At 36.9% G+C, this 14,183-nt stretch overlaps 1 protein-coding gene across 3 annotated transcripts; it reads left to right on the top strand.

The window, feature by feature from the left end:
- Positions 1-465: 465 nt before the first annotated feature.
- LOC113092149 (serine/threonine-protein kinase pim-2-like) lies at positions 466-12,323 on the top strand. 3 transcript variants are annotated; one of them, XM_026257756.1, is made up of 12 exons: positions 466-835; positions 1,121-1,183; positions 1,301-1,552; positions 2,101-2,163; positions 9,534-9,782; positions 10,332-10,394; positions 10,486-10,580; positions 10,681-10,731; positions 10,876-11,254; positions 11,358-11,534; positions 11,670-11,758; positions 11,888-12,323. In XM_026257756.1, the coding sequence occupies exons 1-12, from the start codon at positions 568-570 to the stop codon at positions 11,897-11,899; spliced, it is 1,761 nt and encodes a 586-aa protein (XP_026113541.1). In that variant the 5' UTR covers positions 466-567; the 3' UTR covers positions 11,900-12,323. The 3 variants fall into 3 exon arrangements, with proteins under 3 accessions (XP_026113541.1, XP_026113543.1, XP_026113544.1); XM_026257758.1 differs by lacking the exons at positions 9,534-9,782; positions 10,332-10,394; positions 10,486-10,580; ... (3 more) ...; positions 11,670-11,758; positions 11,888-12,323 and adding exons at positions 2,255-2,349; positions 2,450-2,500; positions 2,645-3,023; ... (1 more) ...; positions 3,439-3,527; positions 3,657-4,013; XM_026257759.1 differs by lacking the exons at positions 466-835; positions 1,121-1,183; positions 1,301-1,552; positions 2,101-2,163 and adding exons at positions 8,680-9,036; positions 9,354-9,416 and having other exon boundaries at positions 11,888-12,322.
- The last annotated feature ends 1,860 nt before the right edge of the window (positions 12,324-14,183 follow it).

Raw genomic sequence — 14,183 nt, forward strand, 5'->3', positions numbered from 1 at the left:
GCACTAATGCAAAAATTGGGTTTTAGCAAAATTGTAAATTTCCACAAAATCTGCAGAAAGATACAAACTTAAAAAAGTCTTTTTAACAGTAGAATTAAAGTAGCCATCATATATATATATGTCTTTGTGCGAATTATTAAAGCTATTAAAGTTACTCAGACAAAATCACTGTGGCTTTTGTTGACACAGACAGGAGAGGGTATTTAAGGTCGCTGTCACTTTAAGATTGTTGTGATTTCCAACTTAACGTTAACCGCTGTGTTTACACAAATATACAAGGTTTCTATTTTCTCATATTTCTGTTTTATCTTATGTCACTTTAATGTGATTGATAAAACAGCAAATTATATCGTTAGTAAACTTCACTGGATATGAATGTTATCGTTCGAAAGGACCAGTTTAGTTTTTTTTTTTTTTTTTTGTATTCCATTCTGCGCGAGCCTTTATGACGTCACACTTCGCAGTTGAAGGTATTTAAAGCCATGAAACTCTGCTGATTTTGTACTTTGGAGTCTCGAGAGTAACGTACTTGGTAGCGACTGTTAGCGACTGACAAACGGTGTTATCATGGGACTGCTTTCTAGACTAAAAAAAGTGACTGGTTTGGAGAGTGTACGAGAACCCTGTGTACACCCCAAAGACTCCCCCATCATGACGGAGAACCGTCAACCGGCGCCGGTTGGTGCTCTTGAGACCGATGTAGGGAGAAAGATGAAGAGCTTCTGGAAGTGGGCCGCTCTTCACTTTGTTTCCCGCAGAAAGGGAACATATGACCTGGCCAAAGCTGAGGAGAAATACGGGATAGAGGCAGAAACACAGTGGAGAGATAACGATGGTACACTCACATCAAAAACTGATAAATCACTGAATATTCAGTAACAAGAGTTTCTGTTATTCCCTATTATCATTATTATAACATAAAATAATTATAAAAAATGATCACTATCCCAAAACACATTTTAGAGTATAAGGAAACATATATTTTTTTTATTTAAGTTTGAGTTTAAATTGTAGGATATAAATTCAATTCAGACCTACTCCTAAATCAAGAACAGACATAATTTGAGTATGTCATATTTTACTATTTTTTTATTTATTTTTTATTTAATTGATATTATAGATCCAGCTCCTGGAGACCTCCTTGATGCTGAAGAACAGCAGAAACGCAGCGTCCTGGACAAGAGTAAGATTAATACATACATGAGAATTAGGAAATGTTATTATGATTTATTTTGTACTTGATCAAATTAACATGTAAACTTGTATTTCATATTTACCACAATTGTTTGTCTGTTAATAGACCAGAGTGAACTCTGTGTACATCCTAAAGATGGCCCCATCACGTCAGAGAGCCGTCATCCTCCTCTGTCTGTTAGTGCTGCTGAGATTGATGAAGGGAGAGAGGAGGAGGAGGAGAAGAAGAAGAAGAAGAAGAGCTTCTGGAAGTGGGCCGCTCATCACTTTCCTTGCAGTGGAGCTGGAAGATATAATCTGTCCGAAGCCGAGGAGAAATGCTGGAAAGAGGCGGGAACACAGTGGAGAGATAGCGATGGTACAGTCACAAAAACATGTCATGATGATGCAAATATTGATAAATGACTGATTCTTCAATTACAGAAACATAATTAAGGAAAAGAAAAACACTGCTAACATTATCACACCAAACATTTTAGAGTAAATGCCTGTTCACAACAAGGCCGATAACTACAAAGATAATGATACAGATATAGTTCTAAAAATTAAAAAAGTTCAGCAGAGTTCACACCGCAGCTATAATGAAAAAGAGAAACAATATCGTTGGAATCACTTTCAGAACAAATTTTCTTTTTTTCCAGCTGATGAATTATAAAATCACTGACAGCCAATCAGAATCAATCCTGCTGTGACGAACTTGAGAGTTTAACAATAATGTCCGCTGGTGTGGACGCAAATAACGTTATCTTTATAGTTATCATTCTTGGTGTGAACGGGCTGAAACAGTTTAGATATGTTATGTTTTTTGGGATGTCAATTCATAAACGTTCCTAAAGGAAGAACCACATTAGTTTGTGTGTGTAATATTTAACTCATATTGTTTATTTGATTTGATTCCTATTATAGATCCAACTCCTGAAGACCTCCTTGCTGCTAAGGAACAGCAGGAACACAGCGTCCTGGACAAGAGTAAGATTAATAAATGGCTGAAAATGTTATCATAACTTATTTTAAAAAATGTATATAATTGTATTTCATACTATTGTTTGTCTGTTAACAGGCCGTATTTGCAGGCAATATGAAATCGGCTGCAAGCTGGGTGAAGGAGGGTTTGGCTTTGTGTATGAAGGGACCCGCCGCAAGGATGGACTTCAGGTTTAAATTTTTTTGTTGTTTTACTGTCAAAACTTTGCATTCATTGTTTATGACTGTACGCAGCACATGCTAATTGTTAACTCTTTGTTTTGTTGATCAGGTGGCTATAAAGTTTTCAAATAAGATGCCAACCACGACATCTATCAGAGTGGTGAGTATACTGCACTCTCTGTGTTATTGCCTTTTAGTAATTGTTTTCAATCTATAACATCTTATATTAATGTTAATCACAGACTAAAAATGAGCTTTCAGTAGGCAAACCATATTGATTTGTGAACAATTTTCTGTCTGTTAGCCTGGTCATCTCAAACGTCTGCCAATGGAGATTGGCCTGATGCTCATGGCCAACAATGGACCCAGCGTTTCCCAGATCATTAAGCTGCTTGACTGGGAGGATGACAAAGATCACTACGTGATAGTCATGGAGCGACCAGTGCCTTGTGTGGATTTGTTTAGTTTTTTGAAACTCTGTGGAGGAAGCCTTGATGAGGGCAAGGCACGATGTATTATGTTGCAAGTCATTGAAGCCGCTAAAACTTGCTGTGATCGTGGCGTCTTCCATCATGACATAAAACTACAAAACCTTCTGGTGAACCAGGACACCATGGAGGTCAAATTAATTGACTTCGGGTGTGGTGCAGTCATGAAGAAATCTGCCTTCAAATCCTTTAGTGGTATGTGTTATGAAGTGCTTTATTAATTATCTCACAGAAACACATCTTATATGCACTCAACATGCTGCCGTCATTGATTAAACATCAGACATCTTTCCTGCAGGCACGAGAACGTACTGTCCACCTGAGTTCGAAGCCAAAGGCATGTGCCATGCAAAGCCGACCACAGTGTGGACTCTTGGGATTCTTCTGTTTGTAATGGTGTGCGGCCATTTTCCCACATACCTCGATGTGAGCTTGATCAGTCAGAAAAGCTGGATCAGGCTCATCCTGACACATGGTGAGATCTTCATCAAACAACATAGAAGGACCATTTGAATTCTAAATCATACAAAAAAGACCCATGGCTTGACAGAGAGCAGGTGTAAATTAAACGTTTATAATCAAACATCTCTCTCTTTTTTTCTCTTCACAGAATGCTGCCAGATGATTTGTGATTGTCTGCATCAGGATCCACAGAAGAGACTCAGTCTGGACGAGATGCATCTCCACGACTGGTTTAAGGTACGGCGTATAAGACTAGTTAAGCTTTTTGTTGGTTTAGTTTGATCATCCGTCGCCATGAACTTAAGATCAATTTTCTCTAAATGTAAAGTATTTAGACAAATAATGCCGATTTATCTTTTTTTTCAGTACACGAAGTAAAACACAAAGAACCTCAGAAAACAACTCCTGTCATGGCCACCCTGTTGTTCTCAGGCAGCTTTGCGTCTGGCGGACTGACCATCATATATATTTAAAAAATGAAAAAGAAAACCTATAATAAAATTTATAAGATCTTTATAAGGAAATGTATAAGGAGTTTAGTTAGAAGATGCATGTGACGAGGGGGGCGTGGTTCAGCAAAGTCTGCAGTGGGAGAGAAGGTCCGGAGACGAGAGGTGAGTAAGTGGGGTAAGTGTAAAATGATGAACACCTGTGTCTTATTGCAGTAATTCGCCTGGACCTGGAGAGACCTGTTAAAAGAGAGGCTGGAAAATATGGTGAGAGAGAGAGAATGGACGGAGACTCTGACACTGCTCTTCTCAGAATTAAAATTGGGCCTTTAATGGTTTTTTGTGAAGTTTATGAATAAAAATTAACAGCGTCACCAACGCCTACCCTGGTCACTTCCCTTTTCCCACTATGAACTTTTGATATATTTTTTTTTAATTTGTATTATTTATATTGTGCTGTTCCCTTGTAGAAGTTCATAGTACATTCCTCTACAGTCCTTTAGGCTCCTGCAAAAGTCATTTTGGTCATGTCTGAATATGCTGTGGTCTGTCATAAACTCAGGCCAAATTCTACTGTAATCTGCCATCTATATCCCTTCAAAATGAACTGCAAACAAAGATAATTAAAAACTATATTTTTGAGATTAGTAATGTGTTCACCTTGAGATAACTGCCCAAGCATCAAAAATTCATGCAATTTCCTTAGATTGCCTTCTTGTTATGTATTTCATGCGTTTCATTAAGTTTTTATATCACATTCACAAGATTAATAATTATTGTTACACATCAGCCTAAATGTCCACAGCAATTAAAAGAAAATCAGAATTCACTTTTGAGATATATATATATATATATATATATATATATATATATATATATTGCTATATATTGCTATAGATGAAAATACTTGGCCACACAAGTGTGCTCACACATTTCTACTGTTGATTTAATTACCATTGCTAGCAAACAAATAAAATTGATTTAAAATGAGCACAACAATGTAAGGGACTGTTATGTAAAATTAGACCTCGGAGACAAAGCAGTGCAACATTTCCTAATAAGTCCTATAGCTGTTAATGTGGGGCTGAGAACTGAGTTTTGGATTATTTTTAGATATTGCATGTTAAATAGGATGATATTATAATTTGTTCTAATTTGGCAGCAGTGTTTATGTATTCAAAAATCAGTGCACAAAAAAATTGTAAAGAAAGATTGTGGATGTGTGCAATTGATTAATTGCATATTAGGAGGGCATTTACTAACTAGCATATAACAGGACATTTTACATTTAAGCCTAATCTCTCTTGTTAGCTGCTTGAAGAAATGTTATTGGCACAGATTAACATCTGAGAGGCACACATAACATGTATAGTCCACCAGGGGCCTGTTCTTCGTATGTCGCTAACTCAGTTAGCTGGATTTGATTGTTGACGATTTGGCGTGATCTTGGATCGTTTGGTTCTTCGAAGCTCATCCCGGAGCTGCTGTCATATCAACAGGTCCGTTAGCTTAAACCTTATTTCATGTAAACAGGATTAGATCGCTTCTTTTCAACCAGAACTGATACTCAAAATATGTCTGCTGCCACCGCTACTTTATTACAAGAGTATCGTACTGATCCAGGGACAATAATTTAAATTAATAATCATTAAAAAAATTATTTAAAAATAATATTAAAATGTTGTGTAGTCCATAACAGCCTACTATAGACACAGCCAGCTTTACTCACTGAAATATTTATTTGTCATAAAAGTATTACTTCATAAATGTATTAAAGTCTTACACACATGCTATACAGATAATAGAGTCGTGCATTATTTTGAGTGATGACTGCTATTATAAGAGTGGCTTGATGGAGCGAAGGAGATGCAGATAACATGATATTGACCCTTAAGAAACTTTCATTAATGCTGTCACGTATCAAATCTGTCCAAATATAAAATAAAATGAATAGATAATTTCTACATTGAAATAAAAATGTAAACACTGCACAACGATTATAAATTGCGAATCTAAATAATTGGGAATCATGAAAAAATGGGGGGAAAAAATGTATCTATTATAACATTTATGCAGTTTTGTTTGCTTGGCTGTTTCCTTATAAAAGTCCAGAAATTTGTCAAGTTTTTCGTCAGGTGTCGTTTTAAACTATATGACGTCATTACGTTGCCGTCTTGCCACCAGCCAATCTCTGCACTGCTGATCATGGTTTCGTGTATCGATACATATCCCCTTTTAGGACAACACATGAACGCGCAATTATCTCCGATAACTCAATCCAGCGATACTAATCATACACAACAGGTGTGTTCGAAGAACCCAATTAGCTGGATCATGATTAGCACGATGATATCATCTTGGATGTGTCATTTGAACTCGGATGTAATAAGCGACGTACGAAGAACAGGCCCCAGGTCTGTGGCTTCTCATTGTTATTGGTGAGCATTTTCAGCAGGTTACATTGATACACCAGTAGGTGGCGACAAGTGACTGTCTTTATGAGATGAAAGCATGACTGAATCATGCACTGTCGCTGATTCATTGCGTGATAAAACAAAGGTTGAATTTATGAGTGAACAATTGAAATAATCACTGAACAGAAACATTCAAAAAACAGATTAATTCAGGAATAAAAGAGATTGTCTTTATGAGAGTCAGTGAATCATTCACTCAACAGACTCCAAACAGATTTATTCACAAATCAGGCAAGTGGTTGAATTTGACTTTTTTTTATTAATTATCTGTCCTTTTTTAGAAAACATGCTTTTAAATCATATATGCAAAAATATTCAAAGTTTACAGAAAGCATTCGGTATGATTCATAGAGAATGCTTTATGCAAACTTTCAATCTTTCTGCATTTTTAGATTTAGGGTCGGGGCACAGAAAATACAATTTGTACAGTATACAAACCATTACATCTGCAGAATGTCCCCATAAAATGTGGAAATCCAATGTGTGTGTGTTTTCTACAGAATAAATAAAGTCATAGAGGCTTGAAACGGCACAAGAGTGAATAAATCAACTCTTCTTAACTCTCTTTGGCTGATGATACACGGGGCAACTTTTTGAGCAATGTTGCCTGGCAACTTTAAGAAATGTTTGCAACGGGCAACCAGGTGAGACACGGGACCCACAACCAATTTAAAATATCTAGATAGAAATGTGTTACCCATTCTCAATGGGAAAGGTGTCCAGCAAAATTGCTCAAAAAGCTTTCATCAGCCTTAAGTCATTGTGGCATCTTCCAATATCTAACTTAAAAATTAGTTTTGAGCAAATTATAAAATAGAGATTTGATTTGATTTTTAGGACTAAACTAATGGGAACATGTTGGGTATTTTCTTGCACTAAGAACTGTCAGAAAAATGGCTTGCACGCATCTTTGATTCCTGCGGCACAGTGATGTACTAAATCTCTGAAAACCCAGTCTTTTGTCCACATCTTAATCATTTCCTTATATTTAGAGTGAATATTTTCAGTAGTTCTTGCATTCAATCCTTCACATGGATGACAAGCACTTTCTATGCCACTGGAAGCCCAATTTATTCACATCTTTCCAAATAACAATCTAGGCATCATGTTCAAATCATAAGAGCAGCAGCACATACAGGTGTTGGAGTATTTCTCTGAACAGTTCTGAAGCTTCCATACTTGCGCTGAATTATCTTACCACGACTTTTAAAGCAATCAGTCACTTTGCCCCAGCTGCAGAAAGTACATGAACATGGCATTATTATGTGTGTGTGCTGCAAGTGTGCACGAGTGCACAGCCTTCACGAAAACGTGTGAGCACTGAATGACTTAAACACTGGAAAGAATTAAAAAGAAAAAATGCTAATTGAAAATGTTTGTGACGATGCGACACTTCCTCGATAGTCTAAGTGACAATTCCTGTGTCGACGATGGAGCATGCAGCTGACTTATAGTGCAGAAGCGATGTGATTTGAAGCCATTTGCATTTTGAGAAAGAGAATGCGTTGTGATTCATTCACACTGTTTGTGAAATTATGTCTCACAGAAACTTCTTCAAATTACTTTATCAGTTATTTAATTGAGAAATATGAATTGTATCTCACCTAAAGCATTATAATTATTTCACCCACGCCGCACCGTCTCACTTGAGTCACTTCGTGTCGAGCCAAACCTCTCACGGCAAGCAAGCACCACGTCATCTTGAGATCAGTTTTATGAGATCAGCCTTTTTAGAGACCGCCGATCAATCATCACAAAGCGATTATAGGCCGATTGTGATCGGTAGCTGATCAATCGAAGCACCACTAATTTCCGCATTGTGAATTTGAAAAAGATGATAATACAAATATCTGGACGGATGATGCAGAGTTTCATTGGCTCTCCATTTTGCGGCATTTATTAGCAGCCAGGTCAAGGGTGTGGGCTCTTTCATTTGTGGAGAAATTATACAGGTCAAAGAGGGTCAGCGAAAGGTCATAGTACACATTATCATTTTAAATGAATAAACATGGCTACAAGTGGCAATCATCATGACGATTTGGACTCGTGCCATGTGTCTTTCCAAATACTGTGTATTTTTACAGCAAAGTTAGGGCTTGATGAAATAGCTGAATAGATGAAAAAGTCTTCACTGTGCGAATTATTAAAGCTATTAAAGTTACTCAGACAAAATCACTGTGACTTTTCTTGACACGGACAGGAGAGGGTATTTAAGGTCGCTGTCACTTTAAGATTGTTGTGATTTCCAACTTAACGTTAACCGCTGTTTACACAAATATACAAGGTTTTATCTTATGTCACTTTAATGTGACATACGATTGATAAAACAGCAAATTATATCGTTGGTAAACTTCACTGGATATGAATGTTATCGTTCGAAAGGACCAGTTTAGTTTTTTTTTTTTTTTTGTATTCCATTCCGCGCGAGCCTTTATGACGTCACACTTCGCCGTTGAAGGTATTTAAAGCCACGAAACTCTGCTGATTTAGTACTTTGCAGTCTCGAGAGTAACGTACTTGGTAGCGACTGTTAGCGACTGACAAACGGTGTTATCATGGGACTGCTTTCTAGACTAAAAAAAGCGACTGGTTTGGAGAGTGTACGAGAACCCTGTGTACACCCCAAAGACTCCCCCATCATGACGGAGAACCGTCAACCGGCGCCGGTTGGTGCTCTTGAGACCGATGTAGGGAGAAAGATGAAGAGCTTCTGGAAGTGGGCCACTCTTCACTTTGTTTCCCGCAGAAAGGGAACATATGACCTGGCCAAAGCTGAGGAGAAATACGGGATAGAGGCAGAAACACAGTGGAGAGATAACGATGGTACACTCACATCAAAAACTGATAAATCACTGAATATTCAGTAACAAGAGTTTCTGTTATTCCCTATTATCATTATTATAACATAAAATAATTATAAAAATTATCACGATCCCAAAACACTGCTGTAATTATCACACCAAACATTTTAGAGTAACAGGAAACATATATTTTTATTTATTTAAGTTTGAGTTTAAATTGTAGGATATAAATTCAATTCAGACCTACTCCTAAATCAAGAACAGACATAATTTGAGTATGTCATATTTTACTCTTTTTTTTAAATTAATTAATTTATTTTTATTTAATTGATATTATAGATCCAGCTCCTGGAGACCTCCTTGATGCTGAAGAACAGCAGAAACGCAGCGTCCTGGACAAGAGTAAGATTAATACATACATGAGAATTAGGAAATGTTATTATGATTTATTTTGTACTGGATCAAATTAACATGTAAACTTGTATTTCATATTTACCACAATTGTTTGTCTGTTAATAGACCAGAGTGAACTCTGTGTACATCCTAAAGACGGCCCCATCACGTCAGAGAGCCGTCATCCTCCTCTGTCTGTTAGTGCTGCTGAGATTGATGAAGGGAGAGAGGAGGAGGAGGAGAAGAAGAAGAAGAAGAGCTTCTGGAAGTGGGCCGCTCATCACTTTCCTTGCAGTGGAGCTGGAAGATATAATCTGTCCGAAGCCGAGGAGAAATGCTGGAAAGAGGCGGGAACACAGTGGAGAGATAGCGATGGTACAGTCACAAAAACATGTCATGATGATGCAAATATTGATAAATGACTGATTCTTCAATTACAGAAACATAATTAAGGAAAAGGAAAAACACTGCTAACATTATCACACCAAACATTTTAGAGTAAATGCCTGTTCACAACAAGGCCGATAACTACAAAGATAATGATACAGATATAGTTCTAAAAATTAAAAAAGTTCAGCAGAGTTCACACCGCAGCTATAATGAAAAAGAGAAACAATATCGTTGGAATCACTTTCAGAACAAATTTTCTTTTTTTCCAGCTGATGAATTATAAAATCACTGACAGCCAATCAGAATCAATCCTACTGTGACGAAACTGAGAGTTTAACAATAATGTCCGCTGGTGTGGACGCAAATAACGTTATCTTTATAGTTATCATTCTTGGTGTGAACGGGCTGAAACAGTTTAGATATGTTATGTTTTTTGGGATGTCAATTCATAAACGTTCCTAAAGGAAGAACCACATTAGTTTGTGTGTGTAATATTTAACTCATATTGTTTATTTGATTTGATTCCTATTATAGATCCAACTCCTGAAGACCTCCTTGCTGCTAAGGAACAGCAGGAACACAGCGTCCTGGACAAGAGTAAGATTAATAAATGGCTGAAAATGTTATCATAACTTATTTTAAAAAATGTATATAATTGTATTTCAAACTATTGTTTGTCTGTTAACAGGCCGTATTTGCAGGCAATATGAAATCGGCTGCAAGCTGGGTGAAGGAGGGTTTGGCTTTGTGTATGAAGGGACCCGCCGCAAGGATGGACTTCAGGTTTAAATTTTTTTGTTGTTTTACTGTCAAAACTTTGCATTCATTGTTTATGACTGTACGCAGCACATGCTAATTGTTAACTCTTTGTTTTGTTGATCAGGTGGCTATAAAGTTTTCAAATAAGATGCCAACCACGACATCTATCAGAGTGGTGAGTATACTGCACTCTCTGTGTTATTGCCTTTTAGTAATTGTTTTCAATCTATAACATCTTATATTAATGTTAATCACAGACTAAAAATGAGCTTTCAGTAGGCAAACCATTTTGATTTGTGAAAAATTTTCTGTCTGTTAGCCTGGTCATCTCAAACGTCTGCCAATGGAGATTGGCCTGATGCTCATGGCCAACAATGGACCCAGCGTTTCCCAGATCATTAAGCTGCTTGACTGGGAGGATGACAAAGATCACTACGTGATAGTCATGGAGCGACCAGTGCCTTGTGTGGATTTGTTTAGTTTTTTGAAACTCTGTGGAGGAAGCCTTGATGAGGGCAAAGCACGATGTATTATGTTGCAAGTCATTGAAGCCGCTAAAACTTGCTGTGATCGTGGCGTCTTCCATCATGACATAAAACTACAAAACCTTCTGGTGAACCAGGACACCATGGAGGTCAAATTAATTGACTTCGGGTGTGGTGCAGTCATGAAGAAATCTGCCTTCAAATCCTTTAGTGGTATGTGTTATGAAGTGCTTTATTAATTATCTCACAGAAACACATCTTATATGCACTCAACATGCTGCCGTCATTGATTAAACATCAGACATCTTTCCTGCAGGCACGAGAACGTACTGTCCACCTGAGTTCGAAGCCAAAGGCATGTGCCATGCAAAGCCGACCACAGTGTGGACTCTTGGGATTCTTCTGTTCGTAATGGTGTGCGGCCATTTTCCCACATACCTCGATGTGAGCTTGATCAGTCAGAAAAGCTGGGTCAGGCTCATCCTGACACATGGTGAGATCTTCATCAAACAACATAGAAGGACCATTTGAATTCTAAATCATACAAAAAAGACCCATGGCTTGACAGAGAGCAGGTGTAAATTAAACGTTTATAATCAAACATCTCTCTCTTTTTTTCTCTTCACAGAATGCTGCCAGATGATTTGTGATTGTCTGCATCAGGATCCACAGAAGAGACTCAGTCTGGACGAGATGCATCTCCACGACTGGTTTAAGGTACGGCGAATAAGACTAGTTAAGCTTTTTGTTGGTTTAGTTTGATCATCCGTCGCCATGAACTTAAGATCAATTTTCTCTAAATGTAAAGTATTTAGACAAATAATGCCGATTTATCTTTTTTTTCAGTACACGAAGTAAAACACAAAGAACCTCAGAAAACAACTCCTGTCATGGCCACCCTGTTGTTCTCAGGCAGCTTTGCGTCTGGCGGACTGACCATCATATATATTTAAAAAATGAAAAAGAAAACCTATAATAAAATTTATAAGATCTTTATAAGGAAATGTATAAGGAGTTTAGTTAGAAGACGCATGTGACAAGGGGGGCGTGGTTCAGCAAAGTCTGCAGTGGGAGAGAAGGTCCGGAGACGAGAGGTGAGTAAGTGGGGTAAGTGTAAAATGATGAACACCTGTGTCTTATTGCAGTAATTCGCCTGGACCTGGAGAGACCTGTTAAAAGAGAGGGTGGAAAATATGGTGAGAGAGAGAGATGGACGGAGACTCTGACACTGCTCTTCTCAGAATTAAAATTGGGCATTTAATGTTTTTTGTGAAATTTATGAATAAAAATTAAAAGCATCACCAACGCCAACCATGGTCACTTCCCTTTTCCCACTATGAACTTTTGATATAGATTTTTTAAAATTTGTATTATTTATATTGTGCTGTTCCCTTGTAGAAGTTCATAGTACATTCCTCTACAGTCCTTTAGGCTCCTGCAAAAGTCATTTTGGTCATGTCTGAATATGCTGTGGTCTGTCATAAACTCAGGCCAAATTCTACTGTAATCTGCCATCTATATCCCTTCAAAATGAACTGCAAACAAAGATAATTAAAAACTATATTTTTGAGATTAGTAATGTGTTCACCTTGAGATAACTGCCCAAGCATCAAAAATTCATGCAATTTCCTTAGATTGCCTTCTTGTTATGTATTTCATGCGTTTCATTAAGTTTTTATATCACATTCACAAGATTAATAATTATTGTTACACATCAGCCTAAATGTCCACAGCAATTAAAAGAAAATCAGAATTCACTTTTGAGATATATATATATATATATATATATATATATATATATATATATATATTGCTATAGATGAAAATACTTGGCCACACACATTTCTACTGTTGATTTAATTACCATTGCTAGCAAACAAATAAAATTCATTTAAAATGAGCACAACAATGTAAGGGACTGTTATGTAAAATTAGACCTCAGAGACAAAGCAGTGCAACATTTCCTAATAAGTCCTATAGCTTTTAATGTGGGGCTGAGAACTGAGTTTTGGATTATTTTTAGATATTGCATGTTAAATAGGATGATATTATAATTTGTTCTAATTTGGCAGCAGTGTTTATGTATTCAAAAATCGGTGCACAAAAAATTATAAAGAAAGATTGTGGATGTGTGCAATTGATTAATTGCATATTAGGAGGGCATTTACTAACTAGCATATAACAGGACATTTTACATTTAAGCCTAATCTCTCTTGTTAGCTGCTTGAAGAAATCTTCTTGGCACAGATTAACATCTGAGAGGTACACATAACATGTATAGTCCACCAGGTCTGTGGCTTCTCATTGTTATTGGTGAGCATTTTCAGCAGGTTACATTGATACACCAGTATAGGTAGCGACAAGTGACTGTCTTTATGAGATGAAAGAATGACTGAATCATGCACACTTGCGGAGACGCTGATTCATTGTGTGATAAAACAAAGGTTGAATTTATGAGTGAATAATTGAAATATTCACTGAACAGAAACATTCAAAAAAACGGATTAATTCAGGAATAAAAGAGATTGTCTTTATGAGAGTCAGTGAATCATTCACTCAACAGACTTTTTCAAAACAGATTTATTCAAAAATCAGACAAGTGGTAGAATGTATGACTTTTTTTTTTTTAATTATCTGTCCTTTTGAGAAAACATGCTTTTAAATCATACATACCTAAACTTTCAATCTTTCTGCATTTTTAGATTTAGGGTCGGGGCACAGAAAATACAATTTGTACAGTATACAAACCATTACATCTGCAGAATGTCCCCATAAAATGTGGAAATCCACTGTGTGTGTGTTTTCTACAGAATAAATAAAGTCATAGAGGCTTGAAACGGCACAAGAGTGAATAAATCAACTCTTCTTAACTCTCTTTGGCTGATGATACACGGGGCAACTTTTTGAGCAATGTTGGCAACGGGCAACCAGGTGAGACACAGGGCCCACAACCAATTTAAAATATCTAGATTGAAATGTGTTAACCATTCTCAATGGGAAAGAGTAACACTGCTCAAAAAAAAGGTGCCCAGCAAAATTGCTCAAAAAGCTTTCATCAGCCTTAAGTCATTGTGGCATCTTCCAATATCTAACTTAAAAATTAGTTTAGAGCAAATTATAAAATAGAGATTTGATTTTTAGG

The sequence above is a fragment of the Carassius auratus genome, unplaced genomic scaffold (genome assembly GCF_003368295.1).
Source record: "Carassius auratus strain Wakin unplaced genomic scaffold, ASM336829v1 scaf_tig00214480, whole genome shotgun sequence".
Lineage (NCBI taxonomy): Eukaryota > Metazoa > Chordata > Actinopteri > Cypriniformes > Cyprinidae > Carassius > Carassius auratus.